Here is a 27,775-nt window from a genome sequence, read left to right as displayed (position 1 = left end):
AGGAATAAGGCTGCTGCCCATTATCCAATGAATATAAGAATTTTGGGGGCTTCTAGTTTCTGGATGAAATGAGGTATTCATGAAGCACAAAATGGCTGTTCCATTTTGCTTGTGAGTACTAAATTGTTTCTCTGGTCCAAAAAGCTACATATCTTCTGTCAAAAACTGTATGTAAAAACAGTAGGCTAGTTTGTTAACTTACAAATAAGGCTATGACTCAGAACCCTCACATTTTGTGATTTAACAATGCACACACACATACTTCAGAACAATTTCAAGATTTAATCATGATATTGGAGCTTCTTTTATACAAAGTTAACTAAAATTAAAACTGTAACACTTTTGGGCAGTAAAAATAAAGCAGCCCCTTTTTCCTTTCCATGATATAGCAGAAGGTATCTGTATGTAAACAACTCAGAAATTATCCATCCACAAAAATTCTTGGAAGGGTTAGTTTGTTCAAGAATTCTCAGGAATATAGATAATCAGAATAAATCAAAATTCAACATTTATTGGTACATACAATGTCCGTATATTAGACTGGCAATATGAGGAAAAGCATGCAATGGGAGAAAAGTACTGCATTATGGGAGTTCATAATCTATTGGAAGAGAGAGATCCCTAAATAACTGATACAAAGTGATAAAAATAAAAGTAAAGATATAATACAGAAATATGAAAAATCAATTATATAAAATCCATTTTGAAAATGGGGAGATGAAATATTTGTGGGGGAGAGAGAGAATCAATTGAAATGAGGCCGGGGACTAACATGGACTATCTGGAATATTGGGGGGAAAGTAGGAAACTTTATATTGGGTCATTCCTGCCACCTTGTAAGGCACCTTATTCAGCAGGATTAATTCTTGGTGCTTTGCTAGAAGATGAACTATTTCTTTTTTTAAAAATTCATGTATGCTACCAGTCTCTTGGGATTCCAGAAGTTCTCATCAAGAATTAATCATTTTAATCATTGTTTTCACATGCTAAGGAAACTGTTAAAATAATGTTAAACAGACTTAAAATAGATTTCCAAATTTTGCTTAAAAACATTTAGGATTTGAAGGTAAGAAATAATAGAAATTTCATTGTGAAGATTTTTATTAAATTATAGTATATTACAGTTTATGTCCTAATAATAAGATTTTAGGGTAATGTGATATAAAAACCTACTTGGCCACATTACTTCTTGAGTTTCTTCTGGGCAGCTTTCTTCTTGACCATTTGTAATCGCTTCATGGCATTGAGCTGTGATTCTTGTGAAGTTGGACCTTTAAGGGATGCTGAGGGAGAGCTGCTTGATTCTGAAGTGGTTTTGCTAGTGGTACTTCCACTAGGCCCTGATGTCCCACTATTTCCATTCCCAATGAGTTGGCTGGTGCTTCCTGGAACTAAACTACTTGGACTAGGAAGACCCACTTTGCTAACATTGTCACAACTAATGGAGCGACTAAGGCCAGTTTTGCCCAAAGTTAGAGGTGGAGGTGGTTTCAGTGGTACAGTGGGTGCAGTGCTGTTACTGGAACCTATTTTGGAACCTATTCCACCTTTAGATGATGTCGCCAGACCAGTTAAACCCACAGGCTTCTGGTTAGTTGATGAGGTAGCAGGCTTCCCACTATTATTTTGGGTTGTTGAATTCAGTTTTGCTGTTGATGGGCCAGCAGAGGAAGTTTTAGCTGCAAAAGCTGCCCATCCAGTTAGGCCACTAGTTACCGAAGAGGAAACGCTGGTACTAGAAGAATTTCCTGAAATAGCCGTGGATGTCTAAAAAAAATAAAATAAGCATTGTTTTAGAGCTAAATGTAATTAACAATTTAATATCTTAAATATATAACAAGTTGAATTGTTGGATTTTTTATACAAAAGTAATGACTTGGGAAATTTAAATCATACCAACAAAATTAAGTTCTTACGAAACTAATCTGAAAAAACACAAACAATAACACTTATCCATAGCTAACTGATGCTACTATTTCCAGAGCAGAAATTCTGAGAATTTCAGAAATTCTTGTTCTAATGATTCCAAAAAAGAAATGTATGAAATTTGTTTTTGGGAATTGCTTTTAGATTCAGTTACAAGCACTCTTAGAAAATCAGATTTAATACTTTAACTTGTTTTTCACCCAAAAAAGGTATTATCTAGTTCAGTGAAGTACCTAATTGTTTATACCTTGCTCCAAATGGCTTGTGGATCATTTAAAAATAGAACCCACTCTTATTGGACAAAAATACTTAAACCCAGGACATTTAGAAGATGTCTGAGATAAACAGATTCATTTGGTTATTATTTATTGAGTGAATTAATGTGTCAGATCCTGAGTCCATTTTTTTAAAATAAACATGTTCTAACCCCAATTTTGAGCAAATAGCTCCTGAACTGCAAAATATATACAAATGTGCAATGTTAACTATTTGGAATTATATAGCTCTGGTGATATATTTAAAAGGTTTCATAACTTTTTTTTTCATAATTAATTCACGGTTTCCATGAAGCTACCACCCAAGAGATCCCTGCTTTGTATAAAAGATTTTATCAATTGCCTCAAAAGCTGCACAGTGACATTTGAAATAGGCCTGACTCACTCCCAGATGAATTTCTGAAAGATGTAACACCTTAGTTTCTCTAACTTCTTTGGCCAGTCAAAAGCTAACAGTGACACCAACATCACTGTACTGCCCTTATTCACATGAGAACAATTTTTTTTTACTTTCACATTAGGTAAAATTGTGTTTTATTACAATGAATTATAAACTGAACTTCCTACCAGCACTCTTTCTACCTTTATATTCTTAAGATTCACGAAAGTGTTAAATTTACCTATAGGTAAAAGATTAAGTCTTACAAATAGTATTTTACTTAAAAATATGGTAATTACCATGCCTAAAACACATACAGTTGTACTTCAGACCTGAACTCTTGGAGAGTTGTTAGTTCTTACAAAGTAGCCTTCAATACTGTCTGCATGTAAACATTTAAAAAATTTATTTATTTTATTTATTTTTAAAATATTGCATTTATTTATTTGAGAGAGTAAGAGTGAGCGTGATCACAGAGGGAAATGAAGAGGAAGAAGCAGACTCGCCACTCAGCAGAGAGCCTGATGTGGGGCTTGGCTTGTGCCAGGACCCTGAGATCATGACCTGAGCTGAAAGCAGATGCTTAACGAACTAACCACCCAGGTGCCTCTATTTATTTATTTGAGAGAGAGAGAAAGAGAAAGAAAGGGGGAGGGGCAGAAAAAGAGGGAGAAACTTTAAGCAGACTCCCTGTTAAGTGTGGAGCCCAAGGCAGGGCTTGATCTCAGGACCCTGATATCAGTCAGATTGACCAGAGCTGAAATCAAGAGTCTGCAACTTTACCAACTGAGCCACCCAGGTGCCCCTGTGTGTAAACATCTTTAACCAGTGTGAAAAGTAATCAGAATAGAGTGCTGAGATACTTATTTCATAAGAGGAAAAGTCCAAATTTTTGTTCACATACTCTGAAAAAAAGAATTTTTTTAATAGTAACATCATTTAGTAACTCTCTTATAAGGATATCCAGAGAAGATAAACTACAGATAAATTATACATTCCTGGAGGAATGCACATAGGTAATGAGAAAAAGTTAAAGGAAGCAAAAGAACAGAAGTGCAGTCAACTTGTATTAGTTATGAAAGATGTAATTTTTTTCCTTTTCTATTAAACGTAAAACTGTCTGCCATATGGCTAAATGATCTTTCAACAAACTTCACAAACAAAAACCCATCTGAAGTAATTAAAAAGACCACGACTTAAGAAGTACAAACAGTTCTGTGTGTATAGCATTTTAGTTTAATGGCTTCCTGTTACTGGTATTGCTTTTCAACAAAATTACATATGGCTTATAATACTATTAGGACACGAAAAAGTAAAATAACACAAACAATGGAGATCCAAGTAATCTCTCAGTACTTTAGTATAGATAATAAGTTTCTCAGCTATTTCTCAAATTTAAAAAAAAATTATTTATTTATTTGACAGAGAGAGAGATCACAAGTAGGCAGAAAGACAGGCAGAGAGAGCAGGGGAAGCAGGTTCCCCGCTAAGCAGAGAGCCAGATGCGGGGCTCAATCCCAGGACCCTGAGATAATGACCTGAGCTGAAGGCAGATGCTTAACCCACTGAGCCACCCAGGTGCCCTACTTCTTAATTTTTAACTATTAATATTTTCTTGCCCATTATCCTAGCTAGAAAGCCATTTGCTTTTCTATACGTAAAAGGAAACAAATATTTTTCATAGTAGAAATGTATTCAACTTTCATCATAATAAACATCAAAGCCTCTAAATCAGAATAAACATGACAGCCAAGGCCTTATTTTCCTTACAATGGTTACATGTTGGATTTCTTAAAATTAACCTTTAGTAGTAACAAGTTGGTATAAATATCTACTTAAAAGTGATTTAAGTATAAAATACAGCAACTCTAATTACTTTCAATAAATTATTCTTCACTCTATTCCAACTCACTAAGTTTTGACATGGCAAATATGGATATCCTTTGGATATTAACTCTTCCCTGGAAAATTAAGTTTAAAAATTGATCTGTGAATAAGATTATTAGTAACTTTCTCAGAGTACTTTACATTCATAACTTTTTTTTAAAAAAGACTTATTTATTGGAGAGAGAGAGAGCAGGGGAGATGCAGAGGGAGGGGGGAGAGAGGGAATATTGATCACATCCCCACTGAGCATGGAGCCTGATGCAGGACTCAATTCCCATGGCCCTGAGATCAGGACCTGAATCAAAACCAAAAGTAAGATCCTTAACTAACTAGGCCACCCAGGCACTCCTTTACATTCATATTCTTAATCATCACACCAAGGTTCTTGAACTTAGCTACTTAGAGTCACTAGGACAGTGTAATATTTGGAATTTTCTGGGATCAACCTTTGAGAATTTGGGACTAATATTTTTCTACCATCTTTAGTACTCTGCTTAAAACTGGAATGCATAACTCAGTAAAAATATTGTTTTTGTTATAAAATAAGGTTAGAAAAATATTTTATTCCATGATATCAAAATGCCAAATATTAATAATAATGTAGTGTGATTTCAAGGATGCAAACCTAAGAATGAGAAAGGTGACACTTTCACTAAATAATCTGGTCCCTTTGTATAAGGAGTAGGTACCTTGAAAGTTCATGATAATGATGGAAAAAAAATAAGACAAAAGAAGAAAACTTCTTCAATAGCCAATAAGGAGGCAGAAAAAAAATGCTACAAGGTCACTCTGCACAAGTAATGTGAGGAGCAAAATTGCTGTAACTGAGGGCAGAAGTATTTAGAATTTAAACAAAATTCCTGATTAGAGATAATTGCCTGACTACACAGAAATGGTAAAGAATACCACTTTGGAATGCTTATAGATCTTTCCTAATGGTGATAAAAAAAGAAACAGAGTTAGATATTAAATAATTATATAAATGTTCCCTTTCTACCTAATAGTAATAGTAATGCAGTCTTTTTCCAATATATTGCCATTTAGTATATAAAGTTACTCATCAATATTTTTTTCAAGGAAGTATTTTTGAATCAACTAAATTAAAATCCAAGCTTAGATAAAAATGGAATGTACTGTACCTTGACCTCTGTTCTCTTAAATGCTAGAAAAGTTGTCTCTTGTTTGAGTTTAGTTTCTGGTTTCTTAACCAATGGATCTTTGACAGCTGGAGCTACAGAAACAACTGTAGGGGCTGGTTTCTGTGGTGGTTTCTGAGTTTTTTGAGCCTGTAAAAATCAGAGAATTAAATTAGACACAAAATCTTAAAGGATGAATAAAAAAAGACAATAAAAAAATCTGTCACAGGACTCTTCATTGAATTGAAATACAGTTAAACATTTAAAAAATATTGTGGTGACACTGAAAATATAGATTCTTGAACAAATTATTTTTATCATCATTCTATGAATGGCTTTACAGATTTTATTCATTTCTAAACAGTAAATATATTAAGCTTTAGAAATCATGCAGATTAGTTTGATGATACCATTTTAATAAGACAAACCAAACTATTTCTTTAAAAAAAAGGAAAATCACAAATTACTTGTAACCAGTTAGCTTCACTTGTAATGAGTCCATTTATTTATTATGGCTAGTTAAAGACTTAAAAGAGTTTTTTCCTTGATGTTCAAGTACAAATCTCTAAGTAACTGAGGGTGAGTTTAACAGTAGTTCAGATCAATTACATGATCTCAAATACCGAATGTGGCTAAAAAACTGTTGATGACAAATGATGTATCTTCTTGAGGTTTTATTCACACTGAAGAAGCAGGCATGCTAAACTCTTTGAAGAAAGTCCACAAATACAATTTTCTATGTTATTAAAGAGGAATCTGTATCCACTGTTCCTTTAAAAGCATTTTCAGTTTTATTTTGACCAATAATTGAGATTTTTCTTTATTTTATAACTTTGCATTCTCTTTTGAACTCTAATCATTTTTTCAGATTATTAGTGTTTTCCAGGTAAATAATCATAACTATATAAACAGTACAGTGCTGTGTTTGAAAGCACAGTTTTTAGAGTCAAACAGAAATAGGATTAAAACCCAGCTCAGCTTCTTCCTTAGCTATGTTACCACAGGTAAAATATGGAAATCTCTAAAATCATCATTTTCTTCACCTGCAAAATGAGGATAAGAACACCTGTTTCTAAGGTGGGTTATGAGGATGAACTATGACTACCTAAATGTCTAACACGGTGTCTGGCACATGTGAGTGTGGACAGTAATAGTTTTTATTTATTCATCATCATTTATATAGGATATGAAAACTGAATCTGGAAGAATCCATGCATACTGGATGGGGAAAGACACTCCCAGCCAGTACACTGTCTAACAGTCTTAGTAAGACCATGCAGGACTTTATCAGGAAATTTATTAATAATCTGTTCCCATTAAATTTCAATGCAGTCTTTTTGTCTGGACTTTCTTGTGTACACTTCCTGTGCTATGGTTTGCTGTACTATATAATGTTGGTCCTTACGTTTCAATTCAATGCATTTTTTATATTACATGTTTTCTGTATGAAAGTATACCTACTTCCAAACATTACTTATAAAGAGACATTCAGATCAAGAATATTATTAAGGCTGCTACAAGACTACCCTTGGTAAAATATCTCTTACCAGAAGGGAAGGAGGACCATCTTATTCTCTATTGCAAAACCAGGATATGAGAATGCAGCCCTCATAGTAAATCAGAAATATATGGTTCCATAACCATGGCTTTCAATCTTATACTTCCTTCAACCCACATCTATTTCAGAGGTTAGACTCTGAAGACTGGTTTAACTTAGATGGCATTCCTTACAACAAAGCCAAGAAAGGGCCTTTGCCTAGAAGATCACATTTGGATGTTTTGTTGCTTCTACATCACCTAGCCATCTTACGAGTTGAGTGAGAAATACCAAGAGCCCTTGGTCTTTTGCTGGTAATACTAGTTTTGGGAACTAGGATATTAACCCTGACTTGGTGCTGCCCAACAAAGGTATATAATTTTTCACTGGGTGAGTGCTTCACACACTGAAGAATGTATGAAATCTCCCACTCAGGGCAGTAATTGCCAGTATGATAGCGATCAAAAAATACCACATATTTCTAAATGCTGCTGAGTAGGTATGTTATTACCTTAGATTGAAAACCACTGCAATAAGTTATAGAAGTCTCTGACATAGGGCTGGTAAAGAGAACATTACCTGGTAAAGAGAACATTATAGAACTGAAGAATGATCCTGGAGCCACCCAGGCACCCCAGAAGAATGATCCTGGAGCCTGCCACACACTATCACCACATTCTTAACAAGGTCTTCCTAAAATAATATATAATATGTGTACTGTAGAATCTGCCCTTCTTAGACAAATTAGTGTGAGGAGAATGGGGATAAAAGATGCTATTTATAATATCTCTGAGATACCTTGGAGCAATAACCAATGCATATACACTGAAAGCAACTGTAGTTGTACCCATACCATTTCCAAATTCCTTTCTCTCATTAAACTTTGTGTTTATTGGATCATGATCTTTAGGCTCACTTCAGATCTTGCCTTTTGGTATTTCTCTGAATCTAGTCTTGGCGAATTCTACTCATGTTTTAACATTAATCAAGGCTCTCCATTCAGTACTTTCTATTCTTAGACATATAAACTGAATTTATTGACTATTTTTGGTACTAATCCACATTTCCTCCATATTACATTACAGAAAACAATAGAAAGTAGGACATGTCCAATTCTGAGCTCTGCTCTAGTGCTATGCCAATCAATGAGACATGGTCTTACTGATAAATGAATTACACATTTAATTTGTAAAGCAGATGAAGAAAAGGTACCGCAGATGAAGGAAAGCTGAGAAGCAGGACATATGGGAACAGCAAAGTTCATCACATATTCAGGAAATGATACATCTAGCCTAACATGGCCAGAGTATATGGTAACGTGGTGAGAGACATGAATACAAAGACAGACTTGGATCAAGAGAGAAGGTCCATATATTCACCGTAATGAGTATAACCTCATTATATAAGTAATGGAGAGCCACTGGGCATATTAAGGCAGATAACATTAGATAAAAAATTGAAAAGAACAATTCTAATTGTTTTTATTGAAGTGAGTAAGGCGCACGGAAAGGAAGCAAGAAGACAACTTTTTTTGGGGGGGGGGTAATAGTTTTAGAGCCCAACATGGGGCTTAAACTCACAATCCTGAAATCAAGACTTGAGCTAAAGTCAAGAGTTGGATGTTTAAACAACTGAACCACCCAGACACCCCAGAAACAAGGGGAATTCTTAAGGGGCTAAAGCAATCGACAATTAGTGGGACAGGGTAGTAAGGGCAAAATGAACAGATTTAAGAAATGAAGAAGAGGCACAACTAGCAAATTTGGTCAACAAAGTGATATAGAATTAAGAGAGGCATCAAGGATAATGTTTTCTAGTTCAGACAACTGGGCGAAAAGCTGAGTGGAGAAGAAAATTTTGATTTTAAAGATATTGAACTTAAAGTTACTGTAAGATATTTGGCCAGCTGCCAAAGTTCATTCCTGAAAGAGGGCTAGAACTACAAACAGATTTGGTATACACTGTCATAAAAAAAGGAGGAGAAAACATTTCAAAGAGAACAGTGCTTACTTTATTGAGACTTACAATAAAATAGCAATAAAAAAATCTTTGAAGATATACTAAAGAAAGATTGTGGTCACAAATAACTTATTTTTATTATTATCAATTCTTAGTGACTACTTCTATTAATGCCCTGGAATGTACTATACTGCTTACCCATAATCATTTGATTGAGGTCCTGGAAGACTAGTTTAAATAAGAAACTAAATAAAAACCAAACTAAGCAGAAAAAATTATATCTTATCACAGAAATTCCTTGTTACAAACTGAAAATATACATACTATTGAAATTTCACTAATTTTCAAAGTATAAAAACATTTCCTATTTCTGATTTAACTGATTGAGAAATAAAATAGGTACCTTGAATTTTTACTTTTAACTATGTACCTCTGCCTTTAAAAAGATATATGGCCAGGAAAGTCTATGTAGAAATTTATTTGGTTAACAGATGTGAAGACTCTTATCTAAGGCAGGGGAGGAAGGAGAGGAGAAGTCACAAGCAGGTAAGTCACTAAAGTAAATCACAATTTCTTGATTCCTTCAAAGGAAAATGATAAAGTTTATTTATCTGCCTTTTAAATAAATAGAAATTACAAAACTATCCAATATAACAAGTGAAAACACATTTCAGTATGATGTTAAAGGCAGTTATATTAGCAAGCCGTAAACAGAAAAAGTACATTAGGAAAATGAGATTAATGGTCACTTGAAGACAATGAGAAGGACAGACTGATGAACTGAAAAACACAGATGGAAAGACATACATGCATATGCAAATAAGGCTTCTGTACATGGTTTGTGAGTTTAATGGTTTAAGCCCACCCAGGAATGGACATTTTCAATGTGTCCTTACCAGACTCACCAAAGACTAGGGCTTTGTATCTCACCATTTCCTACAGTATTTTATAGTATTTCTAAATGTTTGTAAATACAGTGACATACTATATTTCAGGAATGTTCATGTTTTGTGAGTCTCTAATCCTGTTTATTTATATTAGAATAAGCTAAAAGCTCAACAGAGAAAAATGGATATAATATGGTCCTTTCTTTAGGCATACATACATAAATCATACATGTACATTATAAATACAAACATTTTAATAATCAGTGTATGTATTTTTTCAATAACTTAAATATTCAAATTTTATTTTGAAAAGCACCTATCAACAACAACAAAAAAATGAGAGAGACTGTTTAATGTTTAAAAATAGAGAAAAAAAAAAAGATTCCTACCATTCTTTTCATTTGTCTGGTACATCGAGCACAATACCACACCAGACGAGGGTCATTCACTTCCTTGTCTGTCACCTGGGGCTTATGGCAATCTTGGTGGTAGAGATTATGGCACTCCTGACATTCTACTAATTGATTACCGGATGCCACCGTCATTTGCCTAAGGAAAAATACCATTAAACATTGCACTTATTTGAATGCAACAATTTAAAGCCACTTTAGGGTTGTTTTGGTAAGTGTGATTTATAAAAGAGGGAAACATCTCAAACAACCAAACAGCAAAATAACCAAATGAAGCATGCAGCCTGCACAAGCATTCCACGCTCAAACACAAATGAATGTAAGGTACCGTAGTCACTGAATTTGGCTATATTCTCCTAGCCACTTCTCATGCTAATTTTTTTCTTTCTCCCAAGAAGGGGGATTCTGGCTCCCTTAGTTCCAACAGTCTCATAACATTTTCTCTATACTTCTATTAAATTCCTTTATATGCATTACCTACATGTTATTGTCTTCATTAATATATAAGTTCATTAAAATAAGTTGCCTGTATATTTAAATTGACTTATGCATGAAGGTAGAAACAGGACCTAATTATCTACAATGTTTAGCATATTACTGTCCAGATAAGGGTGTTCAATAAATACATGTGTTTATCAACTGATTAGAATGTAGCAAATTGTATATCAAGAAAACATAAATTCAAAAAGCAATCACCACAGCCTTAGACTATCCTACGTCTCCAAATGGAAGGTTAAAGTTACTAGTTCTCTCTCCATTATTACTTTACCATTATTTCTTATTTAAAAATTATAAACTTCATGGTAGATAAAGGCTGAAATAAATATATGTGAAAACAGTGAAGCTGTAACAAATGATCCTATTCAGAAGTACATTAATTCATTCTCTGTAAAGTTCCCAAAAGCTTAGTTAATCAGTCCTAACGCACCAGAATCTAACATTTCCATAAAGAAAACAGCAACAAAGATGGTAATCTTTTCTGTTGCACTAGGCAGTACAAGTCATAAACAATTAAAAAAAAAAATTTAGCCCCTTGCATCAAGCAGTCTAAAATTCAGTTTTCTTTTATTTTTATAATGCATCTTCTAATAAGCAAAATTATCCATGTTTTATAATTATGTATCCACATATCAAAACAACACTCAGAATAACCTACACAATCCTTTGATTTCTTCTCCATTATTTGTAGGAAAAGATGTAAGGGTGTTTAGAAAATTATGTATAACATTCTACTTTATAAGTATTATCAACAATTCAAAGGAAAAAAAAGCAACACAGACTTCTTAAAAAGAACCAAATTAATCTGAACATGTTCTTCTTCACTAAAGAATAAAGCAATGAGTTTTCCTCTAGAACCCAGAAAACAGTACTATGACATAACAGATTAAAGATGCCATAGTGAGGAAGATAAAATATTAGACAATTTTCAAGATGCTAAATTGTTATATGGGTATCTCATAGAGAACAGTCTACTTATCTCCCACCCACTTCCAAATTATGAAAACAAAATATAAACACCCCAAAATTGGTCTGTTTTTTTTTCCTTTTGTTTGCTCTCTTTACAAGAACAAAAGAATCTTTCCACAGAAAGGTACAACTTACCTACAAACAACACAGGCCAACCCCATCTCCATGGCAAAATCATCAGCACTAGTCTCCTCAAAACTGGAAAGGTCAGTCATGGCTAAATCCTTGCTAGTTTGGACAGTAATGGGAGAGGACCGTGTCTCTGGTTTCTCCAATCTAGGTTTCTTTGGAATATCAACTCCTTCTGCGATGTCTGATTTCATCTATAAAAAGCAGACAATCAGAAAGTAACATGTCAGAATAAACCTTAAATCATGGAGAGATGGATATGATGGACACTTGCAAAGACCAAGTCCACCTGATAGATATTTTGTCATTTTAGGGACAGTTACAAACACTAAAGATCTGTAGATTTATAATAAATTCATAATCAATACAAGAAAATAGCAAGGTAGAAATAAAAAAAATTAGAACATTTTTGCATGTATCTGGTATCTGTCCTTGTATTCTTTTATCCATTAAAGAATTCTGATTCAATGCACTTACTTTTTTTTTTTTTTTTTGGCCTTTTGTTTCCCAATCAGATGCTGTGAAATGAGAAGCCACAGCAATAAAAAGGCTATTTTTAAGGCTACTTTTTATCTTAAATATTTTAAATTATAAACCACTGTTATTTAGGGTGCCTGGGGGCTCAGTTGGTTTAGCATCTACCTTTGGCTCAGGTCATGATCCCGGCTTCTGGGATCAAACTGACATGAGGCTCCTTGCTCAATGGGGATTCTGCCTCTCCCTCTTGCCTCAGCCCCTCCCATGCACTTGTGTTTTTTCCGCTCTTTCTCTCTAATAAATAAAATCTTAAACTACTGATATTTGAAATATATTGAAAATAAGTAAGTAGGGGCGCCTGGGTGGCTCAGTGGATTAAGCCGCTGCCTTCAGCTCAGGTCATGATCTCACAGTCCTGGGATCAAGCCCCGCATTCGGGCTCTTTGCTCAGCAGGGAGTCTGCTTCTCTCTCTCTCTCTCCGCCTGCCTCTCTGTCTACTTGTGATCTCTCTCTGTCAAATAAATAAATAAAATCTTTAAAAAAAAAAAAAAAAAAGAAAAAAGAAGTAAGTAACCATTTCCCAGTCATCCAGACACTGCCATATTTGCTTCAAAGCAAATTCTGGCTCCTCTCTTTAAGGTATGTGTTACAGACATACTGTCAAATTGGCAACAATTAAAAAGTCTGATAAGACACGAGGATTTTCAATTCTTATACTTTATTGGCAAGAGTACAAATTCAGTATATGCACTTTGGACAGTAATTTGCCAATGTCTAGTAATATTGAAGATGTGCCTATCCTATTATATATATTTATAGATATACCTCCTATAGAAACTATCATCATGTGCACAAATTTACCTTTGAAGCTGCTTGCTAAAGCTCCACTGTAATAGAAAAAAGAAGAAATAAGCTAATTGCTCACCAGTAGGGGAATGGATAAACTGACTTATTTACTGAGTAACTATTATGTGGTATTCAAAGCAAAGCAATGTTCCATCTTTGTTATCAACGCAGGTGAATTTCAAAAGCACATTTCTTGAGAGATGAAAAAGTATGTTGCCAAAAGATATACGTGTACAGTGTGATACCATTTATAGAAACTTAAAAGTACAGAAAATACTACATATTTTAAGAATAGCCAATATTTAGAGAAAGTATGAAAAGACATGAGACTAAAATACTCCATCTTGAGGACAGGAATTACTAAAGGTTTTTTAAATGTATTTTTTACTAAGTGCTAAAATCTTAATAATTAACTATGTGCAAAAATCATTCAAAATAGGCAATCCAAGAATTATCTGTAGATCTGTTAAGGTACATACCATCCTATAACAAATTTCATGTTTAGTCACTTACATCTTTATTCTCTCCTGTCTCATCTTCTCAACAATTTTTCCATCTAGAATATTTAAGTTATGGATTAAAGTTTATACCTGAAATTAGTACATCCCCTAGGGTTCAAATATGTATTGATAATGACTTCAGTAAATGGTTAAAAAAATGTAAATTTTACTCACTTAAAAAAAAAATCAACCTCAGCATCTATAATTATCAAAATATGTTTACGGAGAAATTATGTACTTTACCTACTATTATGTAAAAGTGAGCACAGAAAGAAACATTGTTCCCGCCTAAAAGCACAACTGATTTATTCTTTTTAAAGGACGATTAAATTAATTCTTACTTTATCAGCTGGTCTCTTTTCAGCTTCCTTCTTTACTTTTTCAGTTGTGAGGGCCTTGCCATTACTATTGGCAGAAGGAAGACTGGATGATGTTTTGGGCTCTTGCTTAACAGAAATAGTTTTTGTGCTTGAAATTTTGGGTGGCTCCACATCCTAAAAGATAAAATAAAAAGATACTAATTAAATGTTCTAACAAACTGTAAAAAGTAGATCACAAGTGTAAACAAATTTTAGTTAAAAATTAAGGTATGTCTTGACCAATGTAAAATCCATTTCTTTAAAAAGATTTATTGAGAAACAATTGATATAAAAACTGTATCTATTAAAGTGTAAAACTGGTAATTCTCACATGAAACCATCACTATAATCAATATGAAGTACATATCCATCATCCCCCAAAGTTTCCCTGTGGCCCACTGTAATTATCTTAGAGGTATACATCCTAGAGTAACTATGTCCGCCACCATCATCAGGCAACAACTGACCTGCTTTCTATAACTATTAGTTTACATTTCCTAGAAATTTATATGAACAAAATCATATGGTATGTACTCTTTTTCTACCTTCTTTCACTCAGTCTATTTATTATGAAATTGACTCAGGCTGAGTATATCAACAGTTCATTCCTTATACTGCTGAGTAATATTCTATTGAATGGATATACCATTGTTTATTCATTTATCTATTAGTAGATATTTGTTTAGAGTTTGGGGCTATTCCAAATAAAGCTATTATGACCCTTAATGCACAACTCTTTGTGTGGACATTTACTTTCATTTCTCTAGAACTAATGTCTAGGAATAAAATGGCTGGATCACATATGGCAGGTATATGTTCAACGTTTTAAGAAACTACCAAACCATTTTCCAAAGTAGTATACCATTTTACATTTCCACAAGGAGTATATGAGAGTCCCAGCTCCTTCACATCCTCATCAACATTGGTATGGTTGATCTTTTAAATTTTAGACATTGTAATAGGTATATAGTGTTATATCACTGTGGATTCAATTTCCATTTTCCTAATGTCTAACACTGTTGAACAGTTTTTCAAATGCTTATCTGCCATATATATATCTTCTTTGGTAAAGTGTTCCTTAAAATTTTTTGCCCTTTTTTTAAAAAATGGAGTTGTTCATTTTATTACTAAGTCTAGAAAGTTCTTCACAGATTCTGGATACAAGTCAGATTCTGGATTCTTCACAGATTCTGGATACAATATCAGATACTTGATTTGCAAATATTTTAGTCTCTGGCTCGTCTTTTCCTCCTTGTCTTATATTACCACTTTGCTGATATTTACACTTGCTATCTATTGCTAATAGTATAAAAAATTTATGTATACAATACCTCCTTGGAATCACCCTGCAAAAAAGAAGAGAATTTCCTTCCATTCTAAATAAACTAGAACATCTGAGTGCAGACTACTTTTTTGTAAATGTATAAAAATACAAGCAAGAATGATATACATTAGCTTCAGAACAGTGGTAACCTCTGAGGAGGAAGAAATGGGGAAGGGATAAAGAAAGGGGCTTTAGACTTATTGGTAGCTACACTTGATTTATTGTGCCACCTGTCTAGATCTAGAGGCCAAATCCGGCCTATTGCCCGTTTTTTTTTTTTTTTTTTTTTATGTATATTTTAGAGCTTTTTTTTTTTTTCAAGATTCTATTTATTTATTTGACAGAGATCATAGGTAGGCAGAGAGGCAGGCAGAGAGAGAGGAGGAAGCAGGCTCCCTGCTGAGCAGAGAGCCTGATGTGGGGCTCGATCCCAGGACCCTGGGACCATGACCTGAGCCGAAGGCAGAGGCTTAACCCACTGAGCCACCCAGGTGCCCCTATTGCCCGTTTTTTAAATAAAGTTACATTAGAAGACAGCAATACTCTCTCATTTATGTATAACCTACAGCGCTTTCATGCTATCATGGCAGAATTAGATCATTGTGACAGACAATGTGGCCCCCAAAACCCCAAAACATTTACTATTTGATACTTTACAGAAAGTTTGGTGACCACTGGTATAGCCTTGGGAAAGTGATGGAAAAAAATGTTGGTAATGGTGATTAAACTTAGAAGTGTACTATTTCTCTAACATAAAAAACTAAAAAACGTAATCTTGCAGCATTTGAAAACTATTATCTAAGTCAACTAGAGTTACAAGTCATTGAAGAATGAGTTAAGTTCTAAGTTCATTATTTCTTTTTCTTCTCTTCCCTTTTTTTATTTTTTTAAATAAGCAGACTACATGCCCAGTATGGAGTCCAATACAAGGCTTGAACTCATGACCCTGAGATCAAGAACTGAGCTGAGATCAAGAGCTGATCTTGATCAACGCTTAACTGACTGAGTCACCCATGCACCCCTAAGTTCATTATTTCACATTTGACTTATTTAATGATGTAAATGAAGTATCAATCAATTTTTATGTTGATACTACATTTAGAGAGCCAGTTGTTAATGTTTATAAGTATACCACTGCCTCCAGGTGATTTATTCTAGAGATGGAAAGGAACAGCTAAAGGCTACAATTAAGTGAATCCATACTTTTTATATACCTAACAGAGTATATTCTCTAGGTTGATCAAAAGAAGTAACTCCAGTTAGAAATCTAAGGGCAGGAGGCTTTTTAATTGAAACAATTTTTTCATGTACTTTAATAGATGAACTTCCTTCTATTTTAAAATCTCAAAATACAGTACTGCTTCTTCAGTAATAACAGGTTTTTCCTATTAGGATAATATCAATAGTCAGAGCAGAATAAACTTAATAGTGTATTCTGTAGAGTTGTATAATTTGATCAGGTTGAACTCACCAAACCTACCAGAATGAGGATGGTAGAAGAAACAAGGACACTCTGCCCCTACTACTCAAAACACAGTAAAATGGCTTGAGAATATGAGAGTTTGTATTGAAAGAAGATGGGGGGCAAAATACCACTGTTTACTTAAGCACTGGATCTGGGACTTGGCTGCTGAGTCTGAGAGTGTGGATTACACTGAGTGAGTGATATAGTTCTATCTTCCTTTAGTTTGGTGTCTGGGTTCAAAGAGCTGGGTGACTTGGAGTTTCATTGCTCTAGAGACTTAGAAAGATTTAAAAGAATGTTATCAGCCATTACAAAATATAGCAAGAGTTGCCACTCATGAAAAGCCTACTATGTACTAGGTAGATACTACATTAGGTAACTTACATACTTTATTTTTGGTTAATTATCACAGTTGTGCAAGGTAATTTTTATTATACTAATTTTACTTTTACTAATAAAGAAATAGAGGCTGACTGAAATGAAGTTACTATGCACCTCATTTTCCTTATTTTTTTTTTTTTAAGATTTTATTTATTTATTGAGAGAGAGAGAGAACGAGCAGGGGGAGGGGCAGAGGGATAAGCAGACTCCTAGCTGAGCCTGGGGAACCCTGTGCTGGGCTTGATCTCAGAACCCTCAGATCATGACCTGAGCCAGTCAGATGCTTAATCAACGAAGCCACCAGGGGGCCTAGCAGTTTCCTTATTTTTAAATGAAAATAAATAATACCTCTTTCAAAGGGCCATTATGACAATTAAAACTAACTATACACATATATCATGTAGAAAAGTACCTTAAACACAATAAATGTTCAGGATATAATATTTATTGCCACACAATTAATAAGAGGCAAGCTGGGATTTAAAGCAGGTTTGGTTCCAAAATATATATTCTTTTCACATAAAGTCGTTTGGCTGCTTTATTATTATCAAAGTTGGAGCCACACAGTTCTCATAGTTCATTCACACCTCCTTTTTCCATTAAATTATTCTACCCATATTCAATTTACTTCACTGCAAAATCTGTCCTTTTACTTTATGGTTTTGGGCCCATAAAACATTAGAGAATAATTACGAATTATAGTTTCATCCAGAAGCTTAAAAAATATTTTGCTCATAAAGAATTAGAAATTAAATCACATATAAGTGGGTTTCTCTACAAATAAAGTAGTAGAATCTCCCTCCCATCCAGCTAACTTTTCTATGTAATATAACAATTCTTTGAAAGCATGATGGAAGAAAAGAACACAAAAAATATAATTTCTTCAAGCCTCAAGGAAAGATTATTATGGCTGAGAGACTGTTTTGAGATGGTCTAAATATTAACACTGTTCTACTACAGGCCTTACAAAATTCTGTCCCCCAAGCTTTTTATTCACACAGGTACCTTCTGAGATGGACGGTAACTTGAATCAATGCCCCGAGCCAAAGATTCATCAAGTAGTGCCTTTAGCTTTTCTGCAGAATCCTTACTCTTTGAATGTAAGAAGCCTAGTGCTTTCAAAAAAATGGGATCAAGTTCCAAGTTCACAGTAGCTGCCATTGCAAACACCTAAAGAAAAAAGAAGGGGGTGTTAACTTAGAGACAATGAACAGTTATCTATGTTAAAGTTTATTTTTTTAATTCTTTTGTTTATAATAGGTAATATTTTGCCCATGATACAAAATCTGAAATGCCTAAAAGTTTATTACAAGATAAAGTAAATTTGTTATCCTTACCAAATTCTTTTCACCTGAAGCAAGAACATTATCAGTTTTGTATGTATCTATATCCACGGCTAAATTTTAAATCCAGATAAGCTCCTCCTTGCCACAGAGCCCCTTCCTAACTCTGTTTTAAAATATACATTAAGAGTTCAGTGTATAGGAATTTGATGTGTTTAGCTCAGGTTTATTATATATCAAAATTTCTTCTCTTGAGCCTTATTTCCAGTACCAAAGAAAAAGATTTGGGGGGTATGTGTCACAGGAGGGCGATGTTTAAAGGAAGCATTAAGTGATGAGCTATAAAGGTGTTTGCAGCTTTTGATGCTGCAGCTTTTACCTCAATTATATTTTCTTTTTATCTCCTTAGTCCTCAGCTCCAATCTTGAATGCCTCAGAAAACATACTAATGATAATCTTATTGAATCACATTTAGATTGTGGTATCTCATGCATTAACTTATTTTTAAAAAGCAAGGTGCCACAGTTACTATAAAAAAAATATATATATATATAGATAGATAGATAGATTGATCTATCTATATTTGAATTTCCCAAAGGGCCTATGAGAATGCTCTGTGTCATTAGGAGCTTAAAATATAGATGTACATCAAAGGCTTATGAAATTCCAAACATTAAAAAGTTTTGTTTTCAGCTAATACCAATCCTATCATGTGGTTCTACTTCTTGTGTCACTTTTTCAAATTCTTCTCCAGGCAAGGTATTATTAAAATAAAAGTGTATACTTTGTGTTCAATCCTTTGATCAATATTGTAGGGCTTGAAGTTGTCTTCTACCCTTGAGGTTAATATTGTAATAATGCAACACACTTGCACTGTTAGAGTTAAGGATCTGTCAGCAATTCCACAGTAATCTCTCATTTTCAGGGGTTTTTAAAATCATTAAAACTTGCTGTAGGTTGAATCTTGGCATATGAAAGTTCAGACTGAAATGAATTTTGTTTGTTCCTTACCCATCTACTTTTCTACTTCTCCCCAATCCTTCTCCAACTTTGACAGGAAATACACACACACACACACACACACACACGCACACACACACCCTTAGGCCATATTTTTTTAAGTTTTCAAGACAATATTAGATACTTATCTGGCAGCCTCAGAATTATTGTCAAATTCTGCACTCTACTAAAATATCTGAATCACTCGTGAATCCAAAAGCCAGTACTAATAGGAAAATAACCTACCTCAAACAGTTGGATTAGTAATTTAATGAAAATTGAGAAGCAACCTGTCACTTTCTAAGATGGTATTATTCCATACATCATCTATATAGATGATAATGTACAGAAAGGTCAAATTTACTCATGGTATAGGCTGGTCACTACACATATTCTCAGGAGAAAACAGTTCCTCATTGAAATGTCCACAATAATTGAATTGAATTGTACTGACTGCACAAGGGGAATACGGCGTATTGTTTTATTGATGTAACTTTCTATAGCTAAACAGCAGAGTGTTTACTTATCCAAAACCATCTGTTCTTATGAGACTGACCAAAGGGTTAATATTGGAAAGCATCCTTTATTAATATACTAGAAAAACCATTACTTGAAATTTCTATGCTGAAAATCAGAAGCAAATTATTTACTGTTATGTAATTCCATAATCACCAATAAAAAGTCTGCATTACAGATTAGGTGACAAGAATCAACACCTAGATTATAAGACCAGGGAAGTCATGTTATCAATACCAACATTCCAACTGGAACCTTGGGACTCAGTTCTTATACTATCCTGCAATTATAAAACTGAATAGGCTTTGTACCCACACCCTAAATTACTAACATGTCCCTCTAGCCCGGTGGTCTTCATAGCAGAATATAGGGGGAAAAATATAAGAATTTCTTTTTTTATTAAAAAATAGCTATTAATATACAGAATGATAGCAGTGTATGCATATAATTGATAACGTATATGAAAGTATGCTCAATTTTACACTCATGAATAATGAGACAAATCTGGAGGCCACCACTTTAGGCTATCTAGCAATTTCTAGTTTACCTTTCTTTATTATGCATACATCAAGGCTGCTTTAAGTACAAATTACCTTTCCCTTGAAAAACCTTCCAGTACTTTTTTGGCTCAGACCTTCTCTTTCCACACTAACTTCATTGCTAGTTACCCATTGTCTTCTAGCCCCCACTCATTACCAATATATTTCCCTATGTTTTCTACTTTTTTTCTTAAGCACTCCTTGTATATCTACTTCCCCCATGACACCGCCTTTTTACCACCATCTCCCATGTGGTGCTCCCTTCACTTCCTATTCATAGAGCAAAGAGGTCTATGGAGATCTAATTCCATATTGCTGCTTTTGGAAAAACATTCCATGACCATCACTCATCAGCATCTTTTCTTGAAATCCACACCTGTACCTTCAAGGTTGCTAAAGTATGGAACCACATTTTCTTTCTCCTCCTCCACACCTTCATCTTCGGCGATGCTAAAATTGCATCTGTATCAATGATCTCCAGCTTCCTGCACTTTTACTTAAATCTTCAACCTAAGGAACTTCATCTTCAGCCACTGAAGCTTTAAACTAGCCATAACTATTCTACTTTTTGACTATAATATCCCATTATTCTATCTATTCCACTGTTTTGACCCAGAAATGTCTTCAGGGTATCCAGTCAACCTTCCTTTTGGGTTTTCTGTTTGGTTTTTGCCCCATTTCTTTCCTTCAGTTCCACCTGCACTTTAAATTTATAGACGCCTCCAATTCCTTGTTCCCTCTGCTTTCTCCATATTGGCATCTCCTTGTTCCAACTCTTTTCCTTCATCGAAGTAGACAGGCCTAACATAAAACACTCATAGTTATGTGTTTTGCCCTTTATATTTTAGTTTTCTATCTTACTTTTCTTTACTACTTTTCCATTGCCTCCTCTGGTTTCTATTCTCCTTACTAGCAAATGCAAACATAATAAAATTTATTTTTCATCTATTTATGTCCTCAAAGAGGTCAGCAACTAATTTATCAATTTACCTCCTTTATTACTTCCAAAAATATTTTCCTGGAATTACACCAAATTATGTTACTTTTATACAATCCTTCCCTGTATATTCTAAAATCCATGATCAAAATAGACTGGAAAAGAGCCATATCATTCTTATGGAGGATTCCAAAAAACAAAGTCCTTGGTGTGTTTATGTGTATAGATAAAGAGAGATCGAGGTCCCTTTTCAATGACTGACACGCTCCATTGATCCAGTCTGGGGCCTACATCTTCCCCTCAGGGAGGCGGCTCTTATTCCTTATTACTAAACAATCAGCAGGCTTTCCCTATGGATTCTGACTCTGCAACATTTGTCACATTTGTTCCATTTTTCACTTCCACTGCTACTACTCAAATTCATGTCTTTATAAATTTTGTATTATAGCAATAACCTAGTTATTCTCTTTGACTTCAACACTGTTGTCATATTAATATTCCCCAAACACATTTTTCTTTCTTTTTTCATTTTCTTGCTCAAAAAAACTTTCTACTGTCTTTGAAATAAAGCCGAATTTCTTTACCAACCATTTAAAAAGACTCCTTAACTGGCACAAAAATTTTAATTCTTCATATACAGATCTTCCTTACAGCAGAGCCATTAGCTCGCTTTGACACTTCTACTTATTTTTCTCTCTGGGAGGCTTTTTACCCATTTTTAGATGTCCAAATTCTATGTTCAAATATTATTTCTCATGAGGATTCTATTCACCAATAGTGTGTCCTTCTCCACCCCAAATACTACTAATAATCTCTCCCTCCTAGGATATCTCATATACTGCTTTCTTGTGGTACTAGGACTTTCTACCTTGAACCATACTTTTTTTTTTCTTCCTAAGTGTTAAATTCCCTGAGTACCTTAAGGAAGGTGCTCTGTCTTTGGATGCTCTTGCGACCCCTTCTAACAAAAATCCTTTCAAAGTACTCTGAGTACCTTAAGGAAGGGAGGAAGTTTGTATTTATCTTTTTGACTATCACTTTGCTACCTTGCAAAGGACCATAAAATAATGGCTACATAATTATTAGGGTTCAAGTAAAGTATAATGATTTTTCTCCTCCTTCTACATAATTCTAACCACTGACAGAGTCCCTTTGCAAAGAGCAATAAGAACAAAAGTCAAACCCAACTTCCCTGCATCTCCCCACCCCTCCAAACATGGAAAAAGCAACAGGAAAAACAATATAAACAAAAAACCCCTCTTCCAATACTAGAGACCTGTACCATGTTCCTATCTGCAATACTCTCTTCCCAGTCCTTTACTTGGCTTAAATTAATCCCACTCGACAGTAGCTCCATGAGGGCAAGGGCTTGTTTTATTTAGTTATAAATCTACTGTTTAAAATTGAGGCTCTCAAAAATACTGAATGAATGAACTAGGTTTTTTTTTCCCCAAGTATCACTTTCGGCAGCATCTGCAATGTCTCCAACCGAAACTGGATATTCCCAATGCTTAGCCCTAGATCCCACTTCTCCCCCTACACGCCCATCTTAGAAAAAGTCCAAAGTTGATCATCTGCATGTGCACACTCAAGAGAAAGGAAACTGAACCTATTCACACTGAATGCACTGTTAGGGCTGCCATCTCATAACGGCTCTAGAAAGCTTTGCCCTCTCTTTGGACGCTCTTGCGACCCCTTCTAACAAAAATCCTTTCAAAGATGCTGCGCATTTCCATCCTCTCCGGAATTCTTCTTGGCCCCGGGTTACACCGAAATCTTAGGGACTCGTCTGGAAACGCAGAGCAAGCAGAAGACTATCCAGTCAACCAAGGGACAGAGAAGCTGAAAAGGGGCAGCAGACGCTCAGAAAAGGAATTCCGATCCTTTGATCAAAACATGACCCCGAAGGCCTAGCACGGGGTAAGGTCTCTAAGGAGGGACCCCGAGAGAAGGTAAGAGGCGGAAAGAGGGAGCTGCATGGACACGTCGCCAAAACCTTCCGAGAAGGGTCCGGGACAGACTTCCAGGAGCCTAGTCCCTGGGGCCGCGCCTCAGCCGACGAGCCCTAGCCAGAAACACCCTACGGGGAAGCACAACCCTCGCTGAAGGGAGAGAGCGGTCAGCCTGGGGCGCGCGACCCCCCGCAAATTACGAGGTTTTCCCATGAGGAGCGAGGAAACTCAGACCCCACGCAACTACTCTCCCACCTCGCCTCGCGGAGGTCTCGAGCCTCCCAGAGGCGGCTGGGAGCCGGCTAGCTCGTCACAACTCACCGCTCCGCCCCGCAGCTTCGTCCGTTCCCGGAGGCCCCTTCCGAACCGCTCCCGGAACTAGCCCTCTCCGAGGACGAGGAAACAAAGGTTCCTGCAGCGGCGCGAAGAGGGGAACTTTTTGGTTGTGCCACGGTAGGACGTGACGTAACCGCCAGTTTCCGGTCCGCCGGATTATGAATGACGGCCGACGCCGCGGTTTCCAAGAGACCGTGCCTTGGTGTTTCTTTCCCGGCCTTTCTGGCAGCCAGAGGTCGGTGGGCGAAGACTCGCAGAAGCTGCCTCGGAAACCTGGCTCGAGCGGGGTGGGTAGGCGCGGGCGGCTTGTGTCGCTGACACGCTTATGCACCCTCCCTGCCTGGCCGCGCCTCTGCGACCAGGTAAAGAGGGCGCTCGGGCCGCCGGCTCCGCCGTCCCCCGACCCCCCCCTGAGTACTCCTTGCCTCCCGAGGAGACTGGCTGACGCTGCGGGGTGGGGAGGAGCGGGGCGGGAAGGGCAAGCGCCTGGAATTAGTGGCCCGACCGATCTCCGGTTTGGGGCCCCCCTCAGTCTCTTCAGACAGTCCCAGCTAATGAGGGAACGGGTGGAGGGCTCCGGGCGCTTTCTCAGGGTCCCCCCGGCCAGTCCCCGTGGCTTCCTCTGCTCATGGGGGAGTGGAGCAGCTTCTCGTTGCAGGGGTCTGTGGGGTCGTTTCCCGTTTGCTGCTAAGTGTGGTTTTAAGACCTTCTGGCACGCTTGAACTTTTTTTCTTTGGCACTTAGTTTTTCATTCCACGCTTTCCTGGTTGGAGAAAGCACTTTGTATGCACTTTGTATGCACTTGTATGCACATGAACAGTTGCTCCAAAGGACTTGCTTTGTTTGGGGCCATTCGTTTCTATCGAAGCAGTGTTTCAGGTCGGTTTTAAACTTCTGTGTAGAAAGTTTGAGTTTAACTTGCATGAAAATTGTTTTGGCTTCCGAAACATTTACTGACCCCCGTACCTCCCGTCCCAGCTCGACTTGGTTTGGGATTAGGTGGCTTGTTTTCTCCCCCTTTATTCTTAAGCCCGAGATCCCATTTCTTGTCACAAATTCTTGAATATCAAGGAAATGCCAGCATTTGATCATCTATCTTGTGTTAAATTATTGATTTAATAGACTACTGCTTTTTCCAAGTTTATCTGTAGAAAAAGTATTAGAGAAAATTAAAAGCTGGCCAGGATTAGTGGTGTGGCAATTGTAAACATAGTCATTTAAATATTGTGAAAATAAATTTTTTGTTATAAATGCAACTGAATGATTTGCTGTCATATTTAATAAATCAAACTTTAAGCTATGTGAGTTTTTTTTTTTTTTTTAAACTGCCTGGTGGGGGAGTATACACTACTAAGCGGATTGCCTTAGGGCATGCATACTTGCTGTGTGAAATTATGTTTGAGTTACACCTGAAGACATTGTTTTAAGAGGTCTAATTTTATTTTATTTTTTTTTCAAAATTTTATTTATTTGACAGACAGAAATCACAAGTAGGCAGAGAGAGAGGGAGAGAGGGAAGCAGGCTCCCCGCAGAGCAGAGAGCCCCAAAGGTAGAGGCTTAACCTACTGAGCCACCCAGGTGCCCCGAGGTCTAATTTTAAAAACAAGTCTGTAATGAGATCATTGAGATTTGAGAATTGTTTATATTAGCGTTTCTATTTCATTATTACTATTTTTCTTACCTTTATATGTTTGCCTGCTTTAAGCAAAGCTCAAACTTAAACTTAATATTGGGTCCATCAGGTTTAAAAACACTACCACCAACCTGTGTTTATTTTGTAGCTTTGGTATCACCTGTGATTTGAAATAAGAATACTGAGTATCCAATTAGCCTTTCTAATAGCAACAATCAAGCAGGCCTTGAAACTTAACAAATTCTGTAGGCCAGTCAACTAAAACACCTGTAGTATATACTGTTCCCTAATAGAAGTTGTTTTTATCTTAAAGTATTAAAAGTAGCCCACTGATTTCTGTTAGGATTAGTAATTAGAATACAAGGATTTAAACGATTTTGATCATAACAAGCCTAGGTATTGTTTGCTATGGGAATTCAGTAATTTTATTTCACGCTTGCTAACATTTCTAGCATGTTAGCATTTTATGCTGTGATCCCTCTTAATTATGAGGTCAGGCTTAGCTGCAAGCATTATGATTCTGTGGCAGCAGATCATTTCCTGATTTACCAGAGAGATGACACACTTCCCTAATGGCTAAAGTTACAGTAAGCTTTTTTGCTTTTTTTTTTTTTTTTTAATTTTTATTTATTTGACAGAGAGAGATCACAAGTAGGCAGAGAGGCAGGCAGAGAGAGAGAGAGAGAGAGAGAGGAGGAAGCAGGCTCCCTGATCAGCAGAGAGCCCGACGCGGGACTGGATCCCAGGACCCCGAGATCACGAGCCGAAGGCAGCGGCTCAACCCACTGAGCCACCCAGGCACCCGCTTTTTTGCTTTTAAACCCACTTTTTGCCCAGATAAGAAAACAGCTAATTTTAATTACTGAACTTTGTTCTCTAGGACTTAACTATATGCATCCGCACATTACATAATATGATGGGCAATGAAGCACCTCAACTTTTTTTCTTTTCTTTTTAACCTTTAATATCTAAGGTAATTAGCTGCTATCTAACTGTAGAGGCAAGCTTTTATATATATAAAATACAGATAGTAAGAAAATAGGGAGAGATTTGCAACCAAATTGTGTTATTTTGTGAAATGTATAAAACACAATCCAAGTTCCAAAATTCATAATGTAGAACATTGGATATGGTAAGGAATTTAAATGAGTTTAAATTTTAATCTTTCAGAAAAAATGTGATTCATATCTATAAACTGTTGAACTATTTATTTTGTACAAAATAAGCAGTTAATATGCAACTAGACTTAGGGTATCACATATTCTATCATTTTGTGACTTCCTGTCACAGTAACAAACCGGGTGTTTTAGTACTTGGTGGGGGTGGGGAGCTTTTCATTTTGACATGAATCCCTTATCTTTCCTAAAAGTTTGGAAACAAAAAGCATCATTTGCGACTTCCCAATCAAAGTTTGTTTAATAGTGTTAATTGATAAGGAATTTTGAGATAAATTATAAATGAATCAATATTTATTTACAGGCTTACTAATGTGATAAGCATTGTTAGGTTCTCACAGCACACTATGGTAAATCTGATTGTCCCCATTTTGAAAATGAGGAAGCTGAGGTACAGGAAAGTTCTATACTGCTATTAAATATCAGAACCGGGATTTAACCCCAGTCAGCTCCAGAGTCTATGCACTTATCCATTACTTTATTTTTCTTGGTGTATAAATATTCTACTGTATAAAATCTAGTTAGGTTCCTACTTCTCTTGGCTCAGTTTCTGTATTTACAAAAACTATACTTTCTTTACAAGTTAGATTCAAGTTACATTTTTCCCAATTCCACTCACAACGGTGATCCACTTTCTTCATTTCAATTTATAAGGAGTTGGTTCTTAAAATAGATCGAAGAATAGTGTCAAGAAGAATGAGGCTGGTGTACCAAGAATTAAGTTTTCAATAGTATTGTCATTACGATTACTGATATTATGTACATTCATTCACTTCTTGAACTAAAATTTGAGTCCTCATAAGCATTGAAGATAAAAGGTTGGGTAGTAACACCTATAAAGAAAAAAAAAAACAGATAAAAGACTAGAAGGTGATGGAAGTGCTTTTTCAGTTCAGGTTGTCAGGGAAGGCTGCTTTGAGTTATTATTCAGAGACCTCAATGAAATGAAGGAGCAAGCTAGGTATAAGGAACAGCAAGTAGAAAAAATTCTCAACTGGGAACATTCCTGGCTTCTTCCAAGAACAAGGAGAACTAGCTGGAGAGGAGTGAGCATGAGGG

General features: G+C 35.8%; 3 protein-coding genes across 6 annotated transcripts in view; 2 read left to right on the top strand and 1 right to left on the bottom strand.

Annotated features, from left to right (window-relative positions):
• Positions 1–25,207, top strand: part of ARHGEF38 (Rho guanine nucleotide exchange factor 38) — a 173,892-nt gene extending 148,685 nt beyond the window's left edge. Inside the window, exon 15 of the transcript XR_009352931.1 lies at positions 23,075–25,207. The gene's annotated coding sequence lies outside the window, so the exon portion shown is untranslated. The remainder of the gene's footprint in view (positions 1–23,074) is intronic.
• Positions 263–24,002, bottom strand: INTS12 (integrator complex subunit 12). Of its 2 annotated transcripts, none has more exons than XM_059171675.1 (7): positions 23,893–24,002; positions 18,351–18,515; positions 14,158–14,310; positions 11,999–12,186; positions 10,376–10,535; positions 5,607–5,753; positions 263–1,767 (listed from the first exon to the last, which is right to left on the bottom strand). In XM_059171675.1, the coding sequence occupies exons 2-7, from the start codon at positions 18,504–18,506 to the stop codon at positions 1,183–1,185; spliced, it is 1,389 nt and encodes a 462-aa protein (XP_059027658.1). In that variant the 5' UTR covers positions 18,507–18,515; positions 23,893–24,002; the 3' UTR covers positions 263–1,182. The 2 variants fall into 2 exon arrangements, with proteins under 2 accessions (XP_059027658.1, XP_059027665.1); XM_059171682.1 differs by having other exon boundaries at positions 23,827–23,922.
• The window catches only part of GSTCD (glutathione S-transferase C-terminal domain containing), a 143,172-nt gene continuing 139,454 nt past the window's right edge, over positions 24,058–27,775 (top strand). The window contains exon 1 of one of the 3 annotated variants that reach the window (XM_059171606.1): positions 24,058–24,142. The gene's annotated coding sequence lies outside the window, so the exon portion shown is untranslated. Of the gene's footprint in view, positions 24,270–27,775 lie in introns of all 3 variants that reach the window. The other 2 variants (XM_059171601.1, XM_059171591.1) reach the window with 2 other exon arrangements.

This window comes from Mustela lutreola, chromosome 1 (genome assembly GCF_030435805.1).
Source record: "Mustela lutreola isolate mMusLut2 chromosome 1, mMusLut2.pri, whole genome shotgun sequence".
Lineage (NCBI taxonomy): Eukaryota > Metazoa > Chordata > Mammalia > Carnivora > Mustelidae > Mustela > Mustela lutreola.
This window is presented reverse-complemented; position numbering and strand designations above follow the sequence as displayed.

Bases quoted from the DNA above. Each gene is read 5' to 3' on its own strand.
- INTS12 (XM_059171675.1), bottom strand. From the start codon at position 18,506: ATGGCAGCTACTGTGAACTTGGAACTTGATCCCATTTTTTTGAAAGCA. The intron at 14,311-18,350 runs GTACCTGTGTGA...TTTATCTTTTAG, and splicing joins GTTACCGTCCATCTCAGAAG to GATGTGGAGCCACCCAAAAT. The intron at 5,754-10,375 runs GTAGGAATCTTT...TGATTTTTACAG, and splicing joins CCAGACAAATGAAAAGAATG to GCTCAAAAAACTCAGAAACC.